Consider the following 26,505-nt stretch of genomic DNA (forward strand, 5'->3'; position numbering starts at 1 on the left):
TTAGAATATCAGGGAGCAAAGTCCATAACTTAGATTTCTCTTTATTTGCCTTTTCAGAGTTTGAACTTTGAGAAACTGAATCCATTTTCTCTGTTGAGCGGATTTGTACAGGTATTTTTTCTATGTTATCAATTGGATCAAGCCTTCTGTTATCTGATTCATTTGAAGAGAGAGGCGGTTTGGTGGTAAAGACCTCTATACCAATTTCTTTGAGCTCATAAGCACACATACATGGAGCTTTCACACCTGCGTTTTTTAGGACGAGTTCTACAATGTGTGTGCATTTCTCATAGGGAAAATAAAGACGATCAATATCTTGACTTGAAAATAAAGATCAGTAACTATTTTTTGTATATGCCAAGATGTTGCTTTGATTCAGAGCTTTTTGGTCCTTTTTTCTTGTTTAATTGACAGTCACAATTTCGGAGCGGCAAAAGGTTTATAAAGATTTTGCTGTTCTGAAGTGAGGCTCATAGATTGCAGTGTTTTTCTGAGCATGTGTCGCTTGTAGGTAATTCATTAATCCTTAAAAGGTGATTAAACAGGCTCTCTAGAGGTACTACTGGAGACGATTTTGTTACCATTTTTCAGCATACTCTTACAGAAAACAGGAGCCAACTACAGAGTTTCGTGGGTACATTGTTTTGCCCATTGTTTCCACAGTTTGTGACCCAGTACTGGTTCTTATTTTGGGGCGGATTGGATCTATAACAATTGATTCCTCCACATTATGGTCAATCAAGTAATTTCTCAATACTTTTTTTCTTTCTTTGGAAAGTTGCGGCAACCAATTCTTTGGTTTACTCTTCATTTCGCAGGTTTGATTCTGTAACATTGTTCAAAGCTTCGAAAAAGTTATTTTTCTGATTTCTTCTGCATCCCAAGTGTGTACTGTTCTCCAGTCTTAATTGACTGTCCAGAATCTTCGAGGGTTGGGTGGTATTTTATTTACTTTTTTCCTGTTTTATTTTCATCTTTTTGTTGCAAGAATCATCACATCCTCTGTGTCTTCTTGGTTATTTAACGTCCGAGACTCCTTTGTCATGCTGTTTTTTCCCCAATAGGTGTTAAGTCTACAGAGATCTCTTGTGGATTCTTGGCTATAATTTTTCACTTGTTTTGATACTTTGAGTTCATTGTCGTGGACTATTTGAGCTAGTCTCATGAATTCTTCAAGGACTGATGTTGAGAGAGGGGTATCTCCATAGAAGATTTCATCACATCCTGAAACAGGGTTGGGATTCAAAGTCCGGTTTAATTTTGTACCATCTGCCAGTTTGGAATCGATATTGTTTTACATTACTACATTTGTTTCTTTGGACAATGTAAAGTTTTTAGGACTGTCGGGCTTTTTCATTTTTTGCAAAAACATCATATCTTTTTGTTGGTTGTTTAGTGCAGCGTTGAAACTGACTAAGGAGGTTTCACAGCTGCCCACCTCTTTTGAAAGCTCCATCAAGATGCCCGAATACGTGTGAACAACTTCTTTGAGAGATTCAAACACATTTACAAGGGAAGTAAGATGGAAGCGTAATGCAGCAAGAGTAGAATTTTGTGATTTACCTACCTCTGCATTATGGGTACAAGGAATATTGCTGGCATGTACTTTCGTGGGCCTTTCTCTTATATTTGTGCTGCCACTGATTGGGGTGAAGTACTGGCCCTTGGGATCATTTATGATTAGTGGGGCATCAGTACTTTCCCTTACAGGAGTATGCCTTTCACATGGGTTTAGATCAAGATCCATGCCAATTTCACATAGAAAATGTTCTTCCTTGCGCAAGTGGTTTGTACTTGATTCATTGTCAAGAGAATGATGGATTGTGCTAGCCACCCACGATATGTTTTCTAAGGCATTTAGGCTCAGCAATCTTTTTTTAGATGCTGCCGAACTCGATATTGTTCGTTTCTTTGAGGATGTTGAGATGGTGCATTCTAAATTACGATGCATGGTATCGTTTACCAAATTAATTGGAACTGCTGGAATCGCCGTTGGGTCAAGAGAAGCCGTTACTCTGTCATTTTCATTTTTTATTTAGTTTTCATTGGCGTTTTGCAGATTGACTGTGCATAGCGGATCACAGTTCCCAAAGCTGCACAGCAGATCAGTTCCCAAAGCTGCAAAACAGATCACAGGTCCCAAAACTGAATTCTGAATCTCTCCCAGCGAGTCCATTTGGAAGGTGTTTTTTGTAACGGAATCCCCTCAAATGTTCCAAAACTGAGAAGTCGACAGTGCGAGAACTCTTTCTGCAGAGTTTATCAAGATAACCACAGGAACATCCAATCCCAAACACATTCAGTGCCAGGGGTAATCTTGCAGCAAGTTGCTGTTCGTAGTAGTGCACGCAGTATGACCAGTGGTCGGCGCCGCCACCCTCAGGTGGTCCAAATCTTCCATCATTGAATCCCGGTGGCGCCAGGCAGAAACTCACTCCAGGGCAAGTCCACACATGCTGCGGCTGCTCGATGCCACAGTGCCATGGGGTATTGGCAAAGTAATCCCACTAGTCCCGCTCCGCTGCAGCAACATCTCTGAAAGGCAAACTAGTAACACATGGCACATGAAACGGGCTGTACGGCAATACAATTAGCAACATTTTAAAGCAGGTGGGAGCTGGCCTATGCTTAGGCGGAGTTCATAGAACAAATCTTATACAAGTTTCTACACTTTTATTTTCACAAAACAAACGGATAGAAAAGCACCCATGAACTTTATTTTAAAATAAATTTTATTTTCACAAGGCAAAAACAATGAAGATCTAGTGGGGCAAGACTCTGCACTTCAAGTAAAAGAAAAGCACAATTAAAAGACATCTGCGAGCAAGGGTCACAGCAGGATTGGGCCGGTTGCAGTAGAATAAGGGACACATCTCTGGCCAGGAAAACCTTCCATTGTACACACAAGGACTTGGAACGCACCATTCACCAGAAAGAGCTGGCATTTGGGGAATGGATCTGAATCTTGTACAGCTGTAGCTGAGCGGAAGACACCTTACCTGAAAATCATAGTATGCATGTATGAAACGATGGTGAGGCGCACTCCATGCTGGGAACCTGTGGGGCTGACAAAGCACTGCTTAGCAACAGCACAGAAAGCGGGTACAGCACTGTCGGAGGACGCTCAGTGACGGTGCTGTGCAGTACCGAGAAAACAGCTGCGACTGAGGCATCGAGGATCGCTGTTTTGACTGGACGGCCCAGTGTTTCAGAAACCGCAAACCATAGCTCAGCGGCCCCATATTGCAGCATCAAAACGAGGGTTGCCACTGCTCTGTGCCAAATTACAAGGTGCTACCAAGCCAGACCCTCCCCAGCCCCATCCCCAACATGTGTCTACTTTGTGTAGATAGAACAGAGCAGCCTCTTGTACCTGCTGAGCACACCAACAGGTTCCAGAGTGCCCTTCACTGTTATGGAGGGAGGGCGAAAAGGGTGCGGCTCTCCCATTGACTAAAACCTGCACGGCGAGGCTCGCTTCACTTATTAAAATGACCATCGCCCAAAAGGGCCTCCAGGCTGCATTTTTGAATCAGTTCGTGGGACCCCTTTGGCAGCCTGAGGTTATCGAAAGACTCTGGAGTGAGGGATGAAAGGAGGCAGGGTTGGGAGTACTGCTCCCAGCAAGCACACCCCCTTCAGAGTTGTCCAGCCCTCAGACACCAGTTTTCTCCTTCACCCACGTCCGGAGCTCGGTCACTTTGCTGTACACCCCAGGGTTATTCTTCCGGGCACAGCCCTCACCCCAGCTGACGATGCCGGCCAAAAACCAGGTGCCTGTATCCTCCCGGCAGGACAGAGGTCCCCCAGAGTCACCCTGTAAAAAAAAAAAAAAGACAAAATATTTAGTACTGCTCGGAAAAGTTCTCGTTCTCTTGCAATTAGGACTTACACTTGCTTGCTGTAGGACATGCAGTGAATCCGGGTCGGACTGGGGCATAACATTGTTTTGGGCACCAATGAAAAAGTGGCCCACAGGGAGGTTTTTGATTAAGTCTGACGCAAATTGGGCATTTTACAGAATATTTATTCAGTAACACTGGTCAAAACTACTAGATGCATGCTCAATTATCTTATCAAACTGGCTCACATGGGCCAAAACGTGGCCCACTTTGACAAAAACACGGGCCCACGCTAGTATATTGCGTTTTTGTTTCGTGCATTGCCCTATAGGCCAGCCCGAGCCTGCAATGAATTAAATAGATTCACATTTAGAGAGATGCAGACACATTTAGTCACACTATTCTGGTTTTAAGGTCACAACTCCTGCAGGGATTTTGGATAGCAATTAAAGGACTAATATGGAGTTAAAACTACAAAAAATTCTGTGGATACCCAAACGAAAAGGACAGCTTGCAGAAAATAGCAAATATGTCTTGCAGCACACATCTTCCCAGACCTCTGCAAACCGAGTGCTGCTCGCGAGTAGGATACCGGGCCGGAGTCCCTAAAATGTCTGAGACGGGGTGCCAACAGGGCTCTTAAAGTCCCCCTTAGCCCGAGCCAATGAGTCTTCATGCGCGAGAGCATTCGACTTTCAGAAAAAAATGGAGGCGCAGGCTTCCCCCAATCTCGGTGCATGGTTGGGCCCAGTGCCACAATTCTGAAAGAGAAGGCAAGGCTGTTAAAAGGCAAAGCCTTTCTTATTCTAAAGCCTGAAGCTCTTGCTCATGGCCTTTGCCTCAACTTTCAGAAAAGTTGCCGCTGGCCTCCGCCAGGCATCTCTTGGTTAAAGGGATGCCTGATTTCACCATTAAGAAAAGGGGAGGGGTGTCAACCCCCGCCAGGCTTCCCTTCAACTAAGATGCAGGGATCAGCACCCTCTCCCCCTTGCTGCGAGGGTAATGATCTCTGCATGTCAAAGAGATACCTGGTGGGGGACAGCACCACAATATAGGGCAAAAAACGGTATGTGCAGACGCCCACCAGGCATCCCTTTAGCTGATAGATGCAGATCATCACCCTCGCAACGCGGGTGAGAGGGTGATCACGGCAAAGGGCTGCCTTGCGGGAGTCGCATGCCAGCAGTATGGCCACATTCCCTTGAAGGCCACACTCCCTTGGAGCCCCGGCTCCATTTCCTAGGCCCTTTAAACCCCTGGATATACAAATATACTGCTGCAGTCAAGTCAAAAATAGTGTTATTTTGCAACAGATCCATGTGAAAATGTCCCCAGCAAACTGTAGTCCAGTGAAATGTAGTCAACCAAAAAAGTTCTCAGAAGTTAGTCATTAAACACAAGCAATGCTCTGTCACAAGCCTGCAGAAGCAAGGAGGGACAGCTCCTCCCAAAGAAGGCCTGCAAGGATGGAAGTGATCCATTGGGGATGAAGAGAAGGTCGTTAATTTCACCCCCAGCTGCTGTGCTGCAGATGGGCTCACAGTAGGCAGTACAAGTGCGGATGTGGCAGGACCCCTGGCGAGCAAGGGACAGGAATGCCAAAGAGACAGGGAGGCACTCGCTAGGCAAACAAAGTGCTTGCATCCCCGCGGGCAACCAGGGTGCGTATGAAGAAGTGGTAGCTGACCTAGGACATACATACCACTGGTGGCACACACTGAGGGATAGTCACAGAGGTGCTACTTCGGCTGGTGGAGTGCACCAGTCGTAAGGTGCCATTGACTTAATTCAGGAGGGCAGCCCTTCATTGCTATGTCATAAGACTGACCTTCAGATGAAGAGCAGGACGACAGGTAGGCCCATAAGGGAGCCAGAGTCACTGGGGTAGGTCTGGGAGATGCTGTAGGCCTCAAAGAGTGGTCTCAGACACAGACAGGACAACCTCTTCCCCCCGCCCCACCCCACTGAGGTCAGCAAATCAGGAGGGGGTGGGCAGAGGAGGAACACTATTTGCAGCTGAGGCACAAGCAATGGGCCCCAGAAGGGTCTTAAGGAAGGTGGACCATATACCATCCGGGGGAAGGTGAGGCTTCGAGTTAACAGCCAACCCCCGGGGATGCACAGCAAAGACTTCCATTTTCACACTGGAGCTCCCCAGGTGCGAGTAGGAAAGAGATCCCGCACAGTGCAATATAGGCGCGGAGCCCCTCATCCACCCTCCAAGAGCCAAGAGTGGATCCAATGTTGGCCAGATTTGACCCTCAAGCTGGTGGCGCAGCGCTCGGATGAGTTGGGAGGAGATGCTTAAACTATTTCAGAACCCCATATCTGGGGTTCACAAAGTCCCAACCTCTCCAGACATGGGGGAAGAGGGGTCCACCAAAAGTGACATGAAGGCCCTAATGGAGGAATCAGGAGAGACATTGGGCAGAGGCGATATGTCGTGGATAAAAAGGAAATCGTATCAATGGGCGGTTCCATGTGTTAATATCCCCACAAAAATATCGCCATATTTTTGTGGCAATATTAAGGCATGGAACCGGCGACCCTGCATTTTTAAAGGAGCGGGGATACCCCCACAACCAAAACCCCCCAAAATGACCTCCCCCCCAAAAATATCACATAGCCAGCCGTTCCAGACGACCATATATGCAGCGATATTTTTGGTGGGGATAATAGGTAGTGATACCCAATGGACGAGAGGCTGCAGGGACTGGAGACAAATCAATCCTCAGACATGCTGGAGACAGAAATTGATACAAGACTCTCGGAACTGGAATGACAACAGGGAGCCATAAAACAGAAAATTGACAATTTTGAAAACGGTGAGAAACCGAAAATGTACACTTTGGGTTCCCAGAGAAAGAAGGGGGAAAACCATGCGAGATATTTACAAAGCAATTCAAGAGGTACTCCATACACTGCTTGGTGGAGAAGACCCGACACCAATAATGATTGATGGGGCTCACAGAGCGAGAGCAGGTGGGCGAGGCCCACACTCCATACTAGCGAGATGTCAATATTATGCAGTGAAAGGTGTTGTAGAAGGTGAGAAGGTAGGACCCCCATCTCATATGAGATTTCCAAGATCTCAATATTCTGGGACCCATCGGACTTCACCCTGGCCAGAAGATACCTATGCTCACCGTTAACGCGTTGGCTGAGAGAGAAAAGGGTAAGATACAGATGGGGATTGCGGTTTTCAATCACCCTTGAATGTGAAGGGATAAAATATGCCAGATGACATCCATAGAGTCTCTGAAAAACGTATGGGGAGGAGAGGCCAGTCCCCAGTTGAAGACTCCGAGCTACTGGACACTTCTACGCAAGAGAAAAATGGGACCAGACTAAAAATCTTGGGATCCAAAACATTTTTTAAAAAAATGAATACCCCTTGGCCAGGAAGAGACGGTCCTGATATGGAAACGATGTGGCAAGGCGAATGCTGGTTCCTGGCTGAGATATTTGCCCAGATACAGCAGCAGATATCAGAGTGCTATCTCTCAAGAAGGGGGAGTTTTATGACAAGGAGGGGTCAGTGAGGTATTACCTTAGTGGAGTACAATGTGGAAAGTGGGAGGTGTTCGGAAGATTTAAAGATGGGGATTTAGAGAGGGAGCAGGGGAATACGTGGCTGCATGGTAAGGGAAAGGGCAGGCTAGGGGCCATTTCCCAACCTGGGCAGGCCTGCTGTGGCCAGAGCCACCAAGCGCAGGCTAATAAGCCCTGGCGGTGCATTGCTTTTTTTTTTAAATTTCATTTTTTATTGTATATGCTTTTATTCAAACCTTTATAAAAATAGAAACTACTTCAAATTCATGCTCAATAAAACATCCAACACTAACAATATACAATTTCATTACTATCACATTTTATTTTAACATATCCAGTTACTGCATTTAAATCAGACTATCTTTCAATTCCCGAATCAACAGTCACATTTAGGAGGAAGGGAATTGAATATTAAGGCTCAGCCTGAATTTACAAACCCACATTCTTTTAGTAGGTGTATAGCTGTGAATATCAAAGTTGTTTCGTGACCAGATATAATTCGATTCCAAAAGGATTCAGATATTAACCCCCTCCTCATTTCTTAGAATCTTTCTGAAAAAGGTCAATCTCAGATCCCAGGTTCCTTCACACTCCATTAGCAGATGTCTCAGTGTTTGTTCTGAGGGAACCAGGCATATATTACACAATTTAAGTGCCTTTTCTTCTTGTTTTCGTTTGGCCAAGATCTCCCCAATAGGCAGCAGATTCAAGCTTATTCTGATGAAGTTGGTCCTAACCGGTCTATCTGGGAATTTTAACAAATATTTCAAAAAGGTAGCCCAGTTTTTTTTTTTTCGACCAATTGAAAGGAGTTGGGCGAGATCGCATTTCTCACCTTTGCGATCATGTTAATCCAGTCACCCAACTCCTCTGCTATTTTTACTTTCTGGGGATATTAACCAGTGTCTGTGTTTGAATCTATTTTTACCAGAAATTCCTTGACTCTCAATTCCAACTTTGCCAAAAGTTTGAATTTCGAGAGTTCAAGTTCGACTTTAATATCACCACACAGTGTATTGTGTTCTGCAGTGATGATCTGCTGGTAAAGTGAGACCAACTTCCAATCTGCAAGAAAGCCTAGTGTGTTCAACCCCAATTCAAACCTCAGGTTCCACAACGGTGTACTTGTTGGAAGGCCAAGAACTTCCTTCCAAATAAGAGCCTCTATTTTATGCCAGTTTGTGTTCCATAGCAAAGGCTTGGCTTCTAGGCCCTAGAGGATTGCTGGTATCACCTTTCATCTATTGAATTTGATCAATGAAGTATCAAGAACCTGCAATATCTGTTTTGAAGCTTCTTCATCTGAGGCATGAGAAATCTCCACATCTAGCTCTACCTTATAGATTGCTGGAGAGACGTATATTCTGTAACCCAGGTATGTCGGCTCCTCGACCCGAGGAATTGTATGGGCATTCAGTACTCAGTTCTGAATATTGGATCTTCTTCTGGCTGTGCTTGAATACTAAGATCCTAGATTTTAACAGATTGATTGACAGTCTGTTCTCCCAGGCATGTTCGGCCAGCTTGTTAGTAAACGCTGCAGACCTATTGCTGTTCCGTCAAGCAAAACAGCGTCATCTGCGTAGGCCAGCCAGTCGATCTTTCTTCCATTGACTACTGGACTGGCCAGTGCAGATGCTTCCAGTAAGCTTCCCAAGTCGGCCATGTACAAATTGAAGACTAGGGGTGCTCCCAAGCACCCCTTCCTCACTCCTATCTCCACTCCGATTGGGTCCGACAGATGACCCTGCTCATCCAAACGGACTCTAAGAGGTGTCTTTATGAAGCTCAGTCAGCATTCCCAGCAACTCCTGCATGATCCCCCATTTTCTTAACTTATTCCAGAGATGTGCTCAATCAACCTGGTCAAATGCTTTTGATAGGTCCACCCACACCCCATACAGTGGAGTTCCATTCTTCCCCATTGTGTTTTCACTGACCAACTTTAGAACAAGCCCGTTCAAGGAAGAAGAGAGGCCCCTCCTAAAGCCGGTTTGGTTACAGGAAAGGATATGTAAGGTGCCCACCCATTTTGATAATTCTCTTACCAAAATGTTCATGAAGATTTTGCTGTCTATGTCAAGGAGGGTGATTGGGAGGTAATTCGCCGGATTCAACCGATCGATTGCACTGGGGCCCCGGAACGTTTTTGTGCAGAAGGACTACAAGCCCCCGAGGCATTGGGGCAAGCTATGGGGCTTTTTAAGGAAGCCGCTCACCGGTACCAGGTGCGGATAATCTTTCCTGATGAGGCACAGGCGAGCAGCTTGCACTGCAAGGCACCCAGGCTGCAACAGTGAGCTGGGCAGCAAGAGAGTATACGCGCAGTTTGCAAAGCCTTTCCTTGGGAGCGGCTGGATCCTGATCTAGAGCTGCCATGGACACGAATATCCAGAGTGATTCCTCGCTGCATTTCTTCAGCTCGGGGTGGCCAAACGGTGCCCCGAGCATAAGAGAAGTAACCTGCATGTGGAAACCTTGCTCTGACGCTCGTAGCATTTTGGTTACATTGTATCAAGAATCCTGCTTATGGCGTGACCCTGTGAAGTAACAGGGCTGTTTTTCGGGGCACCAGTGTGTGCAACAATTCGACATTCAGGAGGAACACAGCTAGTTGGCACACGAGGGAAATGAGGTGCCAGTGTTGCTTCTCCCACATCTCATGTACTGCCTTATGTTCTTCTCAGCTGCAATGTTCACATGCCACACTACGTACGATGAGCGTCCCAGGCAGGGCTGCATTATGTGTGCTGCAGGTTCCATTTTCATGTGCTGCACCACGCTGGCTTAAATCTCCAGGTTATGTGCTGAATTATATTTGCTCCAGGTTCCATTTCATGTGCTGCACCACGCTTTTCTAGGGTTCCAGGTGATGTGCTGCAGTCATTGTGTTGAAAGGGGTTATTCCATGTGCTGCATTAGGTTGGTTTGCAACTTCCATTTCATCCGCTACATTGCTTGGAGTCGATTCCTCAGTGTTGTGGGTTGTCCCAGATTCACAGCAGGGTTTCCAGGAGGCAGGGGCTGTAGAAGTTGGGAGACAAAATAGGTCTAGGAAGTGTATGGTTGTGTATGCGTTTGTACCTTTCCTTTCAAACCCCTTACTTATCCAATTATGTATCCTCAACCTTTCCCCAGTTTCCCTAAGCACCCAAATAGCTGTCCACAACTTCTCCCCAATCCTCTTCCCTCACTGCCCCCATTGGCTGCTGCGTGGTGTCCTGTTCGAATCATACCAGGCACCCGTGCCAACCATGGTGCGAGGGTTGTACTCCATTTGGCTTCCGTGGTTAGGGAGTTGTCGTCAGACCTCCCTACTAGGCTTGAAATTGCGAGAGGTGGGATGGAGCATGACGGGAACGTAAAGAGTGGGCTCTGGGACATTTTGAAGATATTCAAGTTAACATTGTTGGAGAGGGAAGGGTCTGGTGGTTCAGCTCAGCCATGGAGGGGTGCAGGAGAGAAGGTGGGTCGAGCTGGACTCTTAGGGGTGGAGTGAAAAGGGGGTTTGATGTTGGGGAAAAGTTGTGGGGAGGGGGGGTTGTTTTGTTTAGGATTCACGGGGGAAAAGAATGGAATTGGAGGAGAATTTTATGGCGACGAGAATGATGTACTACTTGGGAGGGGGTGGGTGAGCAACCAGCACTCACAATGGCGTCCCTACATGTCGGGGGTCTGAACACTCCATTTAAAAGATCCATGACAATGCGGGTATTCAGGAGGCTACACAGACGCGCTATTCCTCCAGGAAACACATTGGTGCAAAGAACCCTCACTACGGGGGGGGGAAGGCATCAACAAGGTTTACCAGACTTCGAGTCAGGGTAAGGCAAAGGTGTGTGGCCATAATGGCGCAGGTAAAATGCAGACTGGTGGTGGAAAAGGAACTAAGGGATCCAGGAGGGTGCAGGGGAGGTTCATCTTCCTTCAAGGGAGCTATCAGGGTACCCGAATCACAATTGGTTCTTTGTATTGCCCCCAATACGGCACAGATTCTGTTCTGGGGACAGTCTGGACCGGTAGGATCACTGTAGGGGTAAAGCCTGTTGAGTGGTGAGGGGGCCCCCTGGAGCTGGTGTACCTACAGGCACATACTGTCCTTATATACAGGAGCCTCTTCAATTAAAGACATCAGGCAAATTTGGCGTGGAAGTTTGGGGCAGTGGATGCCAGAGCAGACATCTGTGGCAACATCCTGGGGGAATCCATGGATATCCGCAAGCGGGGTTTGAGTGACAGGCATAGGGAGTGTTCACCCGGCTTAAACTGGGGGTACGGTAGTGAGGCATGGAAGCTGGGAGCATGGCATTGGGGCATGACCGTGTGGGGGTGAGGTGCCGGCTCACATTGCTACCCTTTGTAGCAGGGGCAAGACACAGCGTGGGTCAAGAGGCACAAGTGGAACCTTGGGGGCAGACCAGGCACCGCAGGGACGGCTACTGGGCAGCACGGGGCAGACCGGTGAGTGCTAAGGTGGGACTCCACCCACACCACAAAATAACGAAGGAGAAGAGTAAAAAGGATGCACAGCAAGATTGAGCAATTTGTGGTTTGTAGCCCTGCTGCAGTGTAGCCCACCACAAAGATTGCTTCCAGCATGGAGCACCTGACTCGGCACACGGCCATTTCGCTCAGTGACATCATGGGAGCATTGTGGAATCTCGAAACCTCGGTGGAGGAAAAGATACATGGGCTGGCCTCCGAGGTCTCCTTTCTGTGGCAGGACGTCTGCAAGCTGTCCTCAAGGGTAGGCGAGGCAGAGCAGCAGATTTAGGACACGGAAGACGCAATGAAGAATGTAGAACAACTGATGGTGGTATCCCAGAAGCTTAAAGGTCCTGGAGAATAAGCCAGAGAACAGTGAAGGGAAGTTGAGGTGAAACAAACTCTGCATCCTGGCACTTCCCGAGAAAGTGGAGGGACCCTACATGGAACAGTTTCTCGAAAAGTGCATTGCAGTGCTGGTGGCGCCAAATAAACTATCCAACTTCTTCTAGGTGGAGAGGGCTCACAAGGTGCCCACGGGCAGGCCGGTGCCATGGGCTCAACCATGTACCGTTATTGCAAGATTCCTAAATTTCAGAGACCGGGATGCCTTGCTGAAGATGGCAAGGGCGATCGGCACGATTACCTACAATGGTCCCTGCATCAGACTCTTCCCCCGATAACACAAGGGAGGTGCAGCGGGCACAACAATCCTTTGACTCCATTAAACATAAGCTGCTCTCCAGTGGCATTAGGTATGCCCTGTTTTTCCCCCCTTCACAATTAATATATCATGGTTCGAAGGCACTCCTCTTTAACACTCCAAAGGAGCGGTACGAAATCAATATCCAGCAGGCAGCAGCCCACATGCCGCAGAAGGGGAAACGACAACCGGCGCCTGAATCAGTGCCCCCGTCAGTCCCATTATCATTGCAGGTTCAGATGTCCCCAAGAGATGATAGCCGCACCATCGATCTTGGAGTGGAGGGATGCACTTTGGGTGAGAGGCAGCACCGGACACCCGCGTAGTTGTGAAAGTCTCATGCTTAGAATCAAGTAACTTTAAAGTACCAGCCTCTGGATTGCAGGAGGACAGACCAGATTGAGGTTTAGTGGCCTGCCGCACTAGCGAGTATCCCTTTCATGTTTGCGTTTGATGGTTTGTGCATGTTTCCACAGAGGCCCGGGTGACCAGTGATTCAGTTGGGGGAGAAGTGCAGGGTGGGGGTGTTGAGGGATGTTCTTCGTTTTTTGCATAATCATTGGTTCTCCATTGCTTGGCTGTGGCAGAGAATGTTTGGGTGGCGGGTATTTCCTCGGCTCAAACATGCATACTATTGGGGGGTGGAGGCCCACAGGGACAATCGCCTGGGATTTGGTACTTTGGGGAAGTTGGCACGTGATAATGGAGTCACGTTCTTAACATGGGACGTTAATGGGATGTGCTTGGGCATCAAATGCAAGTTGATACTGCAATTCCTCAATAGGCACTCTCCAGACTTGGCTCTCCTCACTGATACTCACCTGGCAAGGTCAAATTGCACGTTTTTTTTTTTTTACACAAACTGTAGGCTGGCCTTTCATGCAGACTTCCCTAGGGGGTCGAGGTGTACCATGATCTTAATGCACAAAAGGGTGCCATTATCGGTCACTGAGGTGGGATCAAACCCTCAGGGTATGTTTGTATTGATCAGTGGGAACTCTGCAGTGCCACCTGGGGCATTGTAGCGGTTTACATGCCTCCTCCCCTCACACAGGGCCTAAGTAATGACCTTCACAAGCTTATTGTGTTGGGATAGGCGGACAGGTGGGTTCTCAGTGGGGATTTTAATGACAGCATGGACACTAGTTTGGATAGGTTCCACCTCGGCAGTAGAAATCCAGAGCTAATCACTAAACTGGGCTCCTTTGCTAGGACAATGGACTGGCTGGATACCTGGAGGACCTTGCATCCTGGGGAGGCCAGGTTTTCCTTTTTCTCTGGGGTGCATTCTTCCTTTTACAGATTAGACTGTTTATCCCGCTGGGGTATGGCCACAGGCTGCTATCGGTGAAATTCCTGGCCAGAGTGGTTTTGCAACACTCTCCATTGCTCATCGCACTCGAGTGGGCGAGAGATGCCTGCTCCTACCTGGAGGCTGAACTCGTATTATCTGGATTTGCTAGAGTTCACAGAAGGCATTAGTTAATACTACACAGGACTACTTTACGGTTAGCGAGGGATCAGTGAATAGCTCGGTCACGATTTGGGAAGGGTACAAAGTGGTTCTCAGAGGGGAGGTGATCTCACAGGTTGTGGCTCAGCGGAAACATGTGCTGGCAGTGGAGGAGGCGGCCTTGGAAAGGACAGAGGCGGATCTGGTTGCCTTGGGATCCCTGGAGGCACAGCAAAAACTGCGGACAGCCCAGAAAAAACTCCGGAATGTGGCATTGGACAATGCAAAGGAGGCACACTAGCTCAAGCATAGCCAGATCAATAAATCTGGGGATAAGGCGGGAAGACGTTTGTGTGGCTGGAGCATAGGGAAAGGGGCTGTGGGCATGTAATAGTGCTGCAGGGTGATATGGTTGAGGCATTGACAGAGGGCGCAGACACCGCAAATGCGTTTACGGGATACTACGAATCTCTATACAGCACCTCAGCAAGTTGACTAAGGGAGGACGGGCACAGAGTGGCAGATCCAGTGGCTTTACCACAATGCACAGATTGGCAGCAAGAGGGGTTGGCAACAGATATTTCTGAAGAGGTAGCAGCGGCCATCTCCCATCTGCAGTCTGGGAAGTCCCTAACCTGAACAGCTTCCCGGTGGAGGTATGGAAGAAGCTTGGAGGGGCAGTGGTTGGGCCACTCCACTGGCTATTCCTGCAAAGAAGGTGGGAGGTTACACTGCCCAAGGATCTCAGGAAGGAGTCTCTTGTGGTTCTTCCAAAACCGTGCTTAATACAGACCAATCTCGATCATCAATGAAGTGAAAATCCTAGATAGAGTCCTGGGCAAATCACCTACTGGCGGTCATAGGGTGGTTAATCCACCCAGACAAGTGCAGGTTTATGCCATCCAAGTCCGCTCACATGAAACCTTGCAGGGTACAATTAACTTTGGGGCAGGCTGCCATAATCCCGGGACCACTGGCTCGGTTTTCAGTAGATTTGGAAAAGGCATCCGATTCGGTACATTGGGAAGCATTATGGGGAACAATGGAAAATATGGAATTTGGCGGTAAATTTCTGGGATGGGGGTGCGTCTGCTTCATCAATCACCAGTGGCTGAAGTGCCGGTCAATGGGTTTCGCTCCAGGACATTCTCCTTCGGGCAGGGAACAAGGCAGGCTTGTCCCCTTTCCCTACTGCTCTTTACCCTGGCAGTTGAACCATTGGTGGGGCAGCTCCGGGCAAGCAAGGAATTTGAGGGCTTTCCGTGGCCTTGGGGAGGGGGAAGAGAGAATACCTTTATATGCGGACGACCTGTTGAGTTATATGGGCAAGCCACAGGTGGCCTGCCATGCAGTGACAAAGATATTGAGGGACTTCGAGGTTGTCAGTGGCTTGAAGGTCGATTGACAGAAATTGCAGTGATCCCACAGGAGTGCCCCTACAAGTTATCGCCGACAGGCTTCCAGTATCTGGGAACTCAACGGGGCGAACACCTTTCGAAGTTTCTTGACCTGAAACTGCAACTGATCATGGTTAAATTTAAGTTGATGTCATATTGGCAGTCCCTCCCACTGAGTTTGATGTGCAAAGCATCCCCATTTAAAACGATATATCTGCCCAAGTTTCTTTATGTATTGCAGAATGCCCCACTATCGGTCCCCAGGAGGGTGTTTGGCGATATCAAAGGGTTCTTGAGGGAGCTTCTGTGGTAGTCGTAGACGCGGGTAGGCACGCATCACACTCCAAATACTCCAGTGGTCAGGCGGGGGGGGGGGGGGCGGGGAGGCGGGAATGGCTTACCCTTCTTGCAACATTACTGGGCAGCAGTTGGGAGTTGTCAACGATTGGCTGCACAGGGATTTTGGGTAGCCTCATATTGCATTGCAGAAGGGCTGGATGGGCGTTAGGGTCCTAGCACACGTACTTTATGGAAGGAAAAGGGGATCAGTGGGACTCCCTTTCATGACACTGCATGTGCAGCAGATCTGGGCTGAGGCGCACACACACACACACACATTGGTTGGGGAGGGAGGTCAATGCTAAGCCAAGGCTCTATGGGTTAATTAGCACATTCCAGAACTTCCTGAAATGGCTTATCTGAAGAAGTCAGAGTCAGGGGATTCAGCACCTGGGGATGTGGTGCACATGGATGGTATCCTTCCATTTGAGTCTCTGCAGGATAATTTGCCCTCAGGGAAGGGGAATGTTTGATACACACAACTCTAGCATCCATTAAGATTGCAGTTTTCTGTTTTGAGCGACATCCCACAGAGCTTCCCACTACCAGCATGAATTGAGACAGTCATGTCCATGCTGTACCAAGTAATATCTGCTTTTGGGACCCAAGAAACTGACCTGCCTGAGGGACAGGTGGGAGAGGGATGTAGGCCCAATGGAGTCTGAGGAATGGGTGGAAGCATTGATGTTCTCACCAGAGATTGGCATATCAGCCAGGCTTCACCTTATACAGTACAAGATTCTTTACAGGGTCTACTATTCCCGTACCAATCTATGTGGGTGGGGATGGGCGGACAGGGACAGCTATTTATGGTGTGGAGAATCTGGGAGTAATTCCTGCCACACCTTGTGCGCATGTCCTCAGGTTCAGGTGTTGTGGGGGAAGTGTATAAGCAAATTGTCTAATATAATGAAAGTTGTGGTCCCAAGAGACCAGAAATGTGTTCCACTTGGGATAAGGGGGTGAGGGCTCACTAAGTATGAGAGGACATTTCTGGCAGTGGCCTTGGGACTAATCAAGAAAGTGGTTGCCTCCTCACCGGATTGCCCCCAGATGACCAGTTGGCTTGTTTAGATGGACAGATGCATGGCCCTGGCGAGAAGGGTGTACACCGCCAGGGGATATCCTGCAATGTTTTTGAAAGTGTGGGGGCAAACGGGAGGGGAGTGGATATCTTGGGTCAGGGAGGCGTATAGTTGTCAGATATTGGGGGATCAATATATCAGCCCGACATTCTGTAATGTGCTTCACAATTTTATTTTCACTCTGCTCCCTTGGGCTGTTATGTCAAGCGATGGCAGTTTTGTTAATTGCCGCTCTTTCATTATTTTCTTTTGATTAAAAATTGTTTTATAAAAATAAAGAATATAAAGTGATGTTTTACGGTAAGGTTTTTTGTTTGACTCTTGCCCTGATTATGGCTGGAGTGTTAAATAAAAATACTAAGGGGGTGGTCAATATTGCGTGCCATAGTTGTAGACCTCCCCAAGGAGAGTACGGACACAATTTTCTGCTCTTCTTACAGACCAATCTCCCTGTTAAATACAGATCTTAAAATGTTTGCTAATCTACTAGGGAACAGGCTAGATTAAGTCCTCCCTTCCCTTATTCATGGCGTCCAGTTGGGTTTTTAAGAGTTAGGCAGAGGTCCGACAATATTAGAAAAACTATAGATTTAATTTATTTGGCACAGGGGGTGGATGTGCGCTTGGTGTGATTGGACTCTGAGAAAGCCTTTGACCGAGTTGAATGGCAATTCTTGGGGACGGTTCTGGAGAAAACGGGCTTGGGTCCGAACCTCTGAAAATGGGTGGCTGCCTTGTATAGATTGCCGACAGCCAAAGACCAGGTGAATGGCATGTTTACGGAGCCATTTCAGTTGTCCCAGGGCGCAAGGCAGGGGTGTCCTCTGTCCCCTCTGCTTTTTGCCTTATCCAATGAAACTCTGGCCGCAGCCATTAGAAGTGCAGGGAAGCGGACTTTAAAATGTTAATCGCAGGCGACATTTGGTTGATGGAGGAATCGGTCTAGGTTTGGGGAATTCGCAGGATTGAGGATTAACAAGATTTAATCCTGTGGGTTACTGATTAAACTTGTAGGTTCAAGTCTTGAGGGGAGGAGACTTGTGTGATGCACGTGGAGAAAGAAGCAATTAAATACTTAGGGGTGAAGATACAGTGCGACGTCTTGAGAGTACACGCCTTACATTTTTATCCTCAGACATTGCGGTCGGACCTAGAGAGGTGGTCTGTACTCACCCTCTCATGGACCGGAAGGATGACCTTAGTGAAGATTAATGTTCTCCCAGTCCTCTGGATTGCTCTGCTTCATGATCCCCACAACCTTGCCCTAGCATTTTTTCAGGGAGGTTTGACTTCCTGCTATAAGTTTGTTTGGCAGGGAAGACATCCTAGAATTAAAAGGGAAGGGCACCCTTACCAAAAGACTAAGGGGATTTGGATTGTCAGACATTTTTCATTACTACAGGGCAGCTCTGCTTAGCACTCTCCCGGGCATATGAGGGACAACTTTGGCATATATTGGACTTGGAGGACTGGGTAACACACCCCAAGAAAGTCTGGGATCGGTTGTGGTCTCCAGTGAAGATCCCCAATAGGGTGATTACACACCTGAGTTTAGAGGCATTCTGGATGGTCTGGTGGAAAGGGGATACAACTGAGAAACTGTCCACGTGGCTTTAGCTATTGAGTTTGTTGTGGGGGGCCCCCTAGAGTCAGCTGGGCTTTCGGCACTCTGAAGAATGGACTGATAGGGGATTGCAGAGAGTGGAGCAACTGTTTTTGAAGGGGAAATTTAAAGGGTATGATGTAGTCCGGGACATACTGGGGGAGGGACAATACTGGCGTTTAAGCACGTGTGTCTTAAGGGCCATTTAACAGACCTGGCGCTAGGTGCAGATTTCTGCAGTGACTGATCTGCATTTTAAAAGATTGAGGCTTCCTGAAGGAAAGGCATAGTCTCAATGTTATAGAGCTCTCATTACAAGTGACCTTGATGTCAGACAGAATTTGAATAAATACTGCTAGACATTAGCAGGCGAGGAGATTCCCAGAGACTCGGTGGAATTTGATTTACAGGAGTTAGTTTTTATGGTAATTCCTCCAGACACAAAACAGAGCATAATTTAAAAGGTGTTAAATGGGTGGCCCAGAGACCAAATGAAGGCATCTAAAATGTATGCAGGAGCATCTCCTTTGTGTGCCAGGGGTTGTGGTCAGGTGGGGTCCTCAATTCAGTCTGGTGGTCATGTCCTCATATACAGATTTACTGGGCTGAATAACCGGGTTGGACAAAAGAGCCAACGTGGGTCCAGCTGGATCTGGACCCACTGCAGATGCTATTGAGGATTACCCCACTGGAAAGTGACACTTATAGGAAAGCTAAGATGTGGGAAGCTATGTTTAATGCAGGAAGACTTGCAGTAGCCCAAAAATAGATAAAACAGCTGACACCCATCAAACAGAAATCGTTAAACAATGTTTGGGATACATACTCAAATGGAGAAACTCTTGTATATAGTAAATAATATGGAAACCTTCGAGGAAGAGCGGGGCCAATTCACAGTTAAATGGGGAATCCGGGGAGGGAAGCCGAGGAAATCAGGAGGGACCGGCACGGGGAGGGGGAAATATACATGGGTTTGAGGTGAACTGGAGTGAGTCTGGATAGGCTTGGGGAGGCATTGTTTTGATGGCTGGTAAAGTAAGATCAGGTTGTGCGAGTAATTCGACCAACCACACAGTTGTGTGCACTCGCCTGGGCTTTTTTTGAAATTTTAAATAAAATTGGATTGTAATCCGCACACATTTTCCTCTGCTCTCTGCATGACATACGCGTAAGAGCTGTGTACTCTGGGTGGACACAGCCTACAGGCGCAGCCCCCATCCGGTCATATTTAGTTGGGATCAGACAGCCAGGAGTAAACCATGTCATCTCAGAAGGGGTGTGCCAAACATTCCCCTGCCATGGCCAGCCTAATTAACTAAAAGTATCCATGATCTATATATTTTGTTGAGCCCTGTAGCTGGTGGCAGCATTGACATATTAATCAGAGCTTAATTCAAACAGGCCCACATGGGGCCCGGCTGCAGAGGCCAACAAAGGAGATGGAACCACGCCACCCCAACCCCCAACACCCTTTCATATGCACTGTGTCAACCTGATGCCAGCTCCCACACTCGGTATCGAATGACAGTGAAATGTCATGTCTGGGACTGTGTGTTTACAGTAGTCATCCCCGCACGGAAACCCCACTCACAAGGTACAAGCATGTGTATTGTCAGAGCCAGAAAGTGTGGTCTCGCTGCAGCTTCAAGGGAGAACTGCCGCTTTAATCAGGAACCACAGATCTCCACTAACTAGTGGGACCCTTTGATCCACAACAGACAGGACGATGGGAGGGACTTAGTATTACATGTTTTCACCCCTTTAACTTTCCTGTTGCAAAGCTCTCTGGTTATGTCCTCATGCATAAAGGAGATTGTTGGTAGGGACCCAGGATTGATTCATCAAGGCAGGCGTAATGAACACCAATCCCTGTGGTCCAATTGTCTTTAAAAGAGGGCTCAGCCCCTCTTTTGGCAGACCTGAAGGCTTCACCAGAAGCAAAGGGAATAACTCATCATTGGACCCTGGCTGAAGATACAGTCTGGGTACACTGTTAGAGCATGGGGGTCCCCCTTTTTTGGCAAAAGGGGGCTTTGTGGAGGAGGACAGAAATTTAGAAAAACAGGGGGGGGGTTCTACAAAATGCAACCCCACTTTTGCACACAATGGATAGGGGTACTCCCAGTTAGTAGCGTCAAAGACTGCTTTACATTACTATAGCAGAGTCACAAGGTCAGTAACGGTTTTACCACATTTTATTCAAATCTAAAGTTTAAAATACTGAAAATAAAAATTAGAAAAATACAATTTCAATATAGTGTCCAAGATGCACATTTGCCAAACAATAGACAACACAATATCTGATGTTAACGGTCTATTGTCAGTTTGAGACAATTCCTGTTCCATGTGAGGTTAGTAATACACGCAAGAGGCCATTTAACAATAATGGATTTGAAATTGTTTTTTTCGGTGTCAGGTATAGGCTGCCTTACATCTTCCACCAGTAAAGGAAGGTCAGAACCTCCAAGAGGGAAGCAAGATCCCGTTCCTAAACATCTCCAGGCAACAGAGGGAGATAACGAATCTAGAGGGCCCTCCAGAAGCTCCAGAACCAGTACCAGCCCCATCACACAGCGCACCCTACTAGGCTCTGCAGCAACCTTCCTAGGTGGGACGTGCCAAAGTCTATGAACCAAACAACATTTTTTGTAGTGTGCTAGAATGGTCTTGTGATAACAAAGATATATTTGTATACTACCTTGACTGGACAGTCCCTTTTAACTTTGAGTAACAATTTTTTTTTGCTGTGTTGCAACTAACCAACGATCCACAACCTTTCAGAGAGGAGCCTGCTGTTGCATCCACATTACCAAAATTGGACATGGTTTATAATTTGCTTGTGTTTCCAACTGTTCGGATCCCTTCTGGTGCACTAGAGGTGTGGGGCTGGCCACTGGTGCCCCTGAAGTTGACTTATTACCGGTTGTGCAGGGAAGATGACTGCAAACATTTATTGGGCAGGTATCTATTGTGGGATATATTGACCCACTCAACAGCATTGCCTCACATCACTATGCTGCAGTTGTGCAAGAAACAGCAACCTGGCTGAGCTGGCTCCTGTGCGCACCAGGACTTCAAAACTGTTTTGGCAGCAACAAAAGATGGCTGCACCATCCTGCCTAGTACACTTAAGGCAAGATGGAACAAGGGGACACACTGAAAAAGTATGCCAGTGTGTTCTGAGACATCTATATGGAATCAAGTGAACCGGCAGCACTGCGTTGCTGCAAAAGCCAAAAATTCCCCTTCAAAATTAAACCTTTTTTCACCCTTTCAAAATGCTGTGTTATGCCATTTCTATTGGTGCATTCGGAAACCACTGTGATGGGAACGACCCTGCCAGGCCCAGGATCATTCATTGTGCCTCAGAAAAACCAGGCATAATTCCTGAATGACCGGTCCTGTCAAAGTAGATTTGAAAGAAATCCACAAGCAACTTTCTGTTCACTCGCACGGGAAGATATATTCATTTCTTGCCAAAATGTATCCAGGCGCAGCAGTTAAGACTTTACTCTCTGAGCCAGGTCAAGGATAAATGTACCTATACATTAGATAAAACTCCTGCTGTAAGGAAATGACTACAGCTGCAAAGACAGTGTGGGCAATATGAGAAGCTGCAAACCGAATTAAAGAAAGAAATGCTAGCAGTTTTTAAAAACACACATGGAAAAATGGGCTGTCCGGATTGATGAGAAAAAATGGCCTGTTTAAAACTCAATTGTTAATGAAAGCCTGTTTACTTAGCAATATAAAGGGATCATGGTAGTGGTGATAATACATGCATAGCCCATCTTCTGTCACAGGTTTAATTTAAGACCAAAAGTAAGAAACTAAACAGTGTAAAACACATGGGATGGATTTGCAAACTCTCAGAAAAACCTGTTATTCTAGTTGCCAGCCATGAAACTCCTCCCAGGAAGGGAGATGCACCATAAATCCAGGACACGTAGGTGCAAAGTGCCAGCTTGAAAAACCTTTAATGGGATAGGACAATGAAAAATTTAAAAAAAAAAAAAAAAAAAAAAAAAAAAAAAAAAATCACACGCTCGTCAGAAATTCATCTGTACTCCAGGCTGGGATAATAGCAGTCCTGGGACACTCACCTGTCAAGTGTGAAAGGGCAATAAAACCTTCAATTAAGACGGGAAACCCCCTTGCCTGGAAGGAAATGACAGCTGCTTGCAGTTGGAGGAAGAAAAAAAAAAACAGGATCTAGTAACAAATGGACTGCCTTTTGGTGCCAAAGACTAGATTATAAAGCAACTTTAAAGACTTATTTCTGTAGCCAGAATTAGCAACAATTGTGAGCGTTCGGAGTTTTAAATCTAATTTTGTGGGCTTTTAAAACTTGGTAGAAGTCATTGCCGCATGGGTAACAGAAGTTACGAAATATGACAAATTACAAGGGAAGTATTAATGTGGCAAACATAACATTTTGTACATACATCCCCGGGGACAATTCGCATTTGTGTATAAAATTGTGGAATTTTAGGCCAAATCTTTGTGTAAAATTACCAAAATGTATCAGAAATGCGAAACAAGGTCGCACAGACCGGAGGATTGGACTGAAATGTGATGCACATAATATGTAACCTGTGTGTATAATTTGCCTAGAGATTGCAAGTGAAGAAATGTATGTTTTTGGCAAAATTGGATTTTAAGTAAAGTAAATGTGGGAGTGTTTGGACATTGTAAACTTCACCTCATAAACCTGACATCAGCCCATAGAAATACAACCAACAGAGCGAGGCGGAGACTAGCTCCCCTGCCCAATCCAATTAGTTTAGGGGCAGGTGTAGTTAACCCTGCTCAGCCTCTACCTTGATGTCATTTTGCATTATAGAAAAGGGGTCCCTGACAAGACTCGAGAGGACACTTCCCGATTTCCTGTGCTGTGCTCCTATTCCTGTTTCATCTTCAAGACTCCAGACTCCAACAACAAGGCCAGGCATTGCTGATCCTATTCCAGGGCCCACTGCAAAACCCAAGCATTACGGATCCTGCTCCAGCAAGGCCTACCCTACCATATTAAAACCCACTAATCTCCCAGTAACCAGGAGAAACTGTGGTACTTTTGGCATCCTAATCCAGCTTGGCTTGCCGCCACTCACTGCATGCTCCTGCTATCATGATCACCTATAGTATCCTGTAACCAGCATTGCCAGTCCAGAAGAACTATCATTTGGTATCCAGTCCCTGCCCAGCTGATCCTGGCCTGCTGATTTTGTCCGGCTATCCTTTGTTAGACCAGATCCGTGTGATGACCAGAACCGCTGACTGTCCAAAATCCAAACTAATAAGTGGACTGTGAGTATCAATAGGAACCATAGAAAACCATAGTATACCTGCCTTGTCTTTAGTTCTACTCTCCAAGTCATCCTATCCTTATACTGATAACTTGTAACATTGTCAAAATCATTCTTGAAACCCTGCCCTTGATTTCTTGTGCTAGCGCCAACATCTTTAATAATTTTGTTTCGTGAAATCCTAAGCCCTTAGTCTTCTCTCGAGTGATCAGACTGGTTCCACCAGGGCCCGGCGCGGAGGTGGTAGGGTTGAACTCACGAGTCAACCCTGGCGCTTACTGTGTCTCGGTCCAGTAGCCTAGCCTAAATGCTCTTGTGCAGAGTAAAACTGTTCTTGTCAAAACTGATTTCCTTTCCTTTTTCAGCGCTCCATTTTACAAAAAACACACCTCACTCTAGATCTTATATAACTCACTCAATTTATCAGCTAGAGACCTCATTTCACTTCCATAATTGTACCTAGAATCCATAGCTACACCCCAACACAAAAACCACTTCTCGATTCACAATATTTCACCCGTTTTTATTAAAAACCGTTTTGGTAAATTCAGATGGGAATTGCAAAAGTTTCTAATGTGTCATTTTGATTATAAACTGTTTTAAATCTTCCATTCAATTTCAAATTGTGTGCTTTTACTCAAGCCATTGTGTGTGATTGCTGGTATCTTTCCAGTGCTGCTCCAGTAAATAATTGTTTTTGTTTCAAGAGTTTTATACACATTCATTGTTTTATTCATCCATTTCAGAGTGTCATTTTTAGCATTGCCAGGGTTTAAAATCCGTTCTTCTTCCGTTTGGGGGAGGGAAAGTCTGATTTCAATTCTGTTTTCCATTTGTCATTCCTGATTACCTGCTGATTCTGTTTATCCACTAAGAATGCATTATTTGTGGGTTGAGGGAACATTGCAGGGGGAAATTCTAACTCAAGTGCTATCTTACCTAAAATCAAAAAGTGCTCGTATTCCCTGGTGTTTTGTGGTTGTGTCAGTAGAAGGTTAAACTAAGTGCATTGCTTACATTCCTATTGTTCTTATCACCCCATTGGTGATTGCTGCCCCATATTAAAAATTGTCTGAGTTCTTTTGAATTTTAAAATAAATTTAATTTTATCAACTAGCCTGGTTCATGGTCCATTGTGACCCGGGGTATTTGAAAAGGGGGTGTGATACGAGTGGTGTACCATCTCAATATTGAATCTAACAAACATAAGCATTTCAATTGTGCGCTGCATACTAGGCCGAGCCTAAGGTGTGCGTTGCCTGATTGAAATCCTTAACACGATCATGGGAAAAAGGTACAGCGCATAGTAAACCTCTCTGAAAACAAATACTCATTTTTTCTCCTGGGAATTCAATATCATTAAGCAATGTGAACCTTAAGATAAGATTTAAAAATATTTTTTAAAAAATAAGAATTATACATGTCTTCGACTCATTTCTCCCCTTCCCTCTTCCCCCTATGAAAATAAATACTTCTTCCCATGTGTTATTCCACTGTTTAAATCCCTCTAGGATCACTTCAGTTTTTTTTCTTTAGGGTACCATATACACCATATCATAAATGGCAACTCTAGGGCAGGATGAAGGCCAAAAGATAGGCTAAAATCCTGTGGCATGGGAATTTATGGAATGGTATATGGTACCCTACTGTACATTAAGTGGTGCAATTCAAAAGTGTACGACTATTCAAAAAATTAATTAGAAAAAAAATGGCATAAAAATGTATGTGATGCCACCAGTCCATTATAGGCGTTTCAAGCTTGTAACCACAAATCTGCCAAAACAAATTTAGTGTCAGAGTGTCCCTACCACAATTTACAGACTGGAGTGTGTGCAGGAACAATAAACAAAACAGGTTAAAAGTGCAGGAGAACTGTGTTCTCCATAGTAGTCATAGGGACGAATGAATAACCCCAAAACAAAATTAGTTTAGCAAGGAAAGTGGAGCAAAAAGGCTTCATCTCGTTCCAAATGTCAGGAAAGAATCAAAACAATAGCAAAAATGATGGTGTCCGATTGACGTCTATGAAGAGAAACCAGGAATAAAGTAAAACCTTTTTTAACAGCCATTATGAATTAAAGGCTTGCAATCATTTCTACTAGACCCTCCTTCATTCTGGAATTTTATTGATGCGAAGCTTCCTACACACAGAATATTTCACCAGCTTCTGTACATAACCAAAATAATAAACGACTTCCATGGTATGTTAAATGAGCTCCGCTAGAAGAAAGTGCATACTGTGGTAGGGCAGAAGGCAACAGACCAAACAATGGCATTCTTGTAGATATTTTATTTAAATATGTGAAAAGGGCATAACTAGCCCTATTCTATGGATTTACCTACCTAACGCAACTAACTAGGGTGCTCGTCATCTGTCGTGAAGTCCAAAGCAATGGGTCTGTCCTCTGTCCACATCTAAGCTACACTGACCCTATTACTAAGACAAAATAACAAAAAGGCCAGGAGACTACTCCCTTCTCCTGGATAGGCTTCCACAGCCTCATTATAAGATTCGTAAATAGTTTTGGGCTATTTCTTGTATTAGCTTGTTCAGTTCTCCTAGGGATATCCATGTCTTTAGTTCCCCTCTTTTTGGGCTTTGTATTCTTCTCCTTGGCGCTCTTGGCCTTAGATTTTCTCTTTTTAGGTTTCTCTAAAGTGTCTCTGAAAGGGTCTAATTTTTGGATATATCTTGGGCTCTTTGTGTTAGTCCTGTTCTCGTAACCCTATCTTCTCACTG

The 26,505-nt window shown here is 46.0% G+C and overlaps 1 protein-coding gene across 2 annotated transcripts in view; it reads right to left on the reverse strand.

Moving 5' to 3' along the window:
• Positions 1-2,714: 2,714 nt before the first annotated feature.
• Positions 2,715-26,505, reverse strand: part of LOC138451027 (suppressor of tumorigenicity 14 protein homolog) — a 338,794-nt gene continuing 315,003 nt past the window's right edge. The window contains exon 19 of one of the 2 annotated variants that reach the window (XM_069604879.1): positions 2,715-3,817. In XM_069604879.1, coding sequence (XP_069460980.1) covers positions 3,656-3,817 — 162 coding nt within the window. In that variant the 3' untranslated portion in view covers positions 2,715-3,655. The remainder of the gene's footprint in view (positions 3,818-26,505) is intronic. The other variant, XM_069604880.1, reaches the window with a different exon arrangement.

The sequence above is a fragment of the Ambystoma mexicanum genome, chromosome 1p (assembly GCF_040938575.1).
Source record: "Ambystoma mexicanum isolate Mex_15411 chromosome 1p, UKY_AmexF1_1, whole genome shotgun sequence".
Taxonomy (NCBI): Eukaryota; Metazoa; Chordata; class Amphibia; order Caudata; family Ambystomatidae; genus Ambystoma; species Ambystoma mexicanum.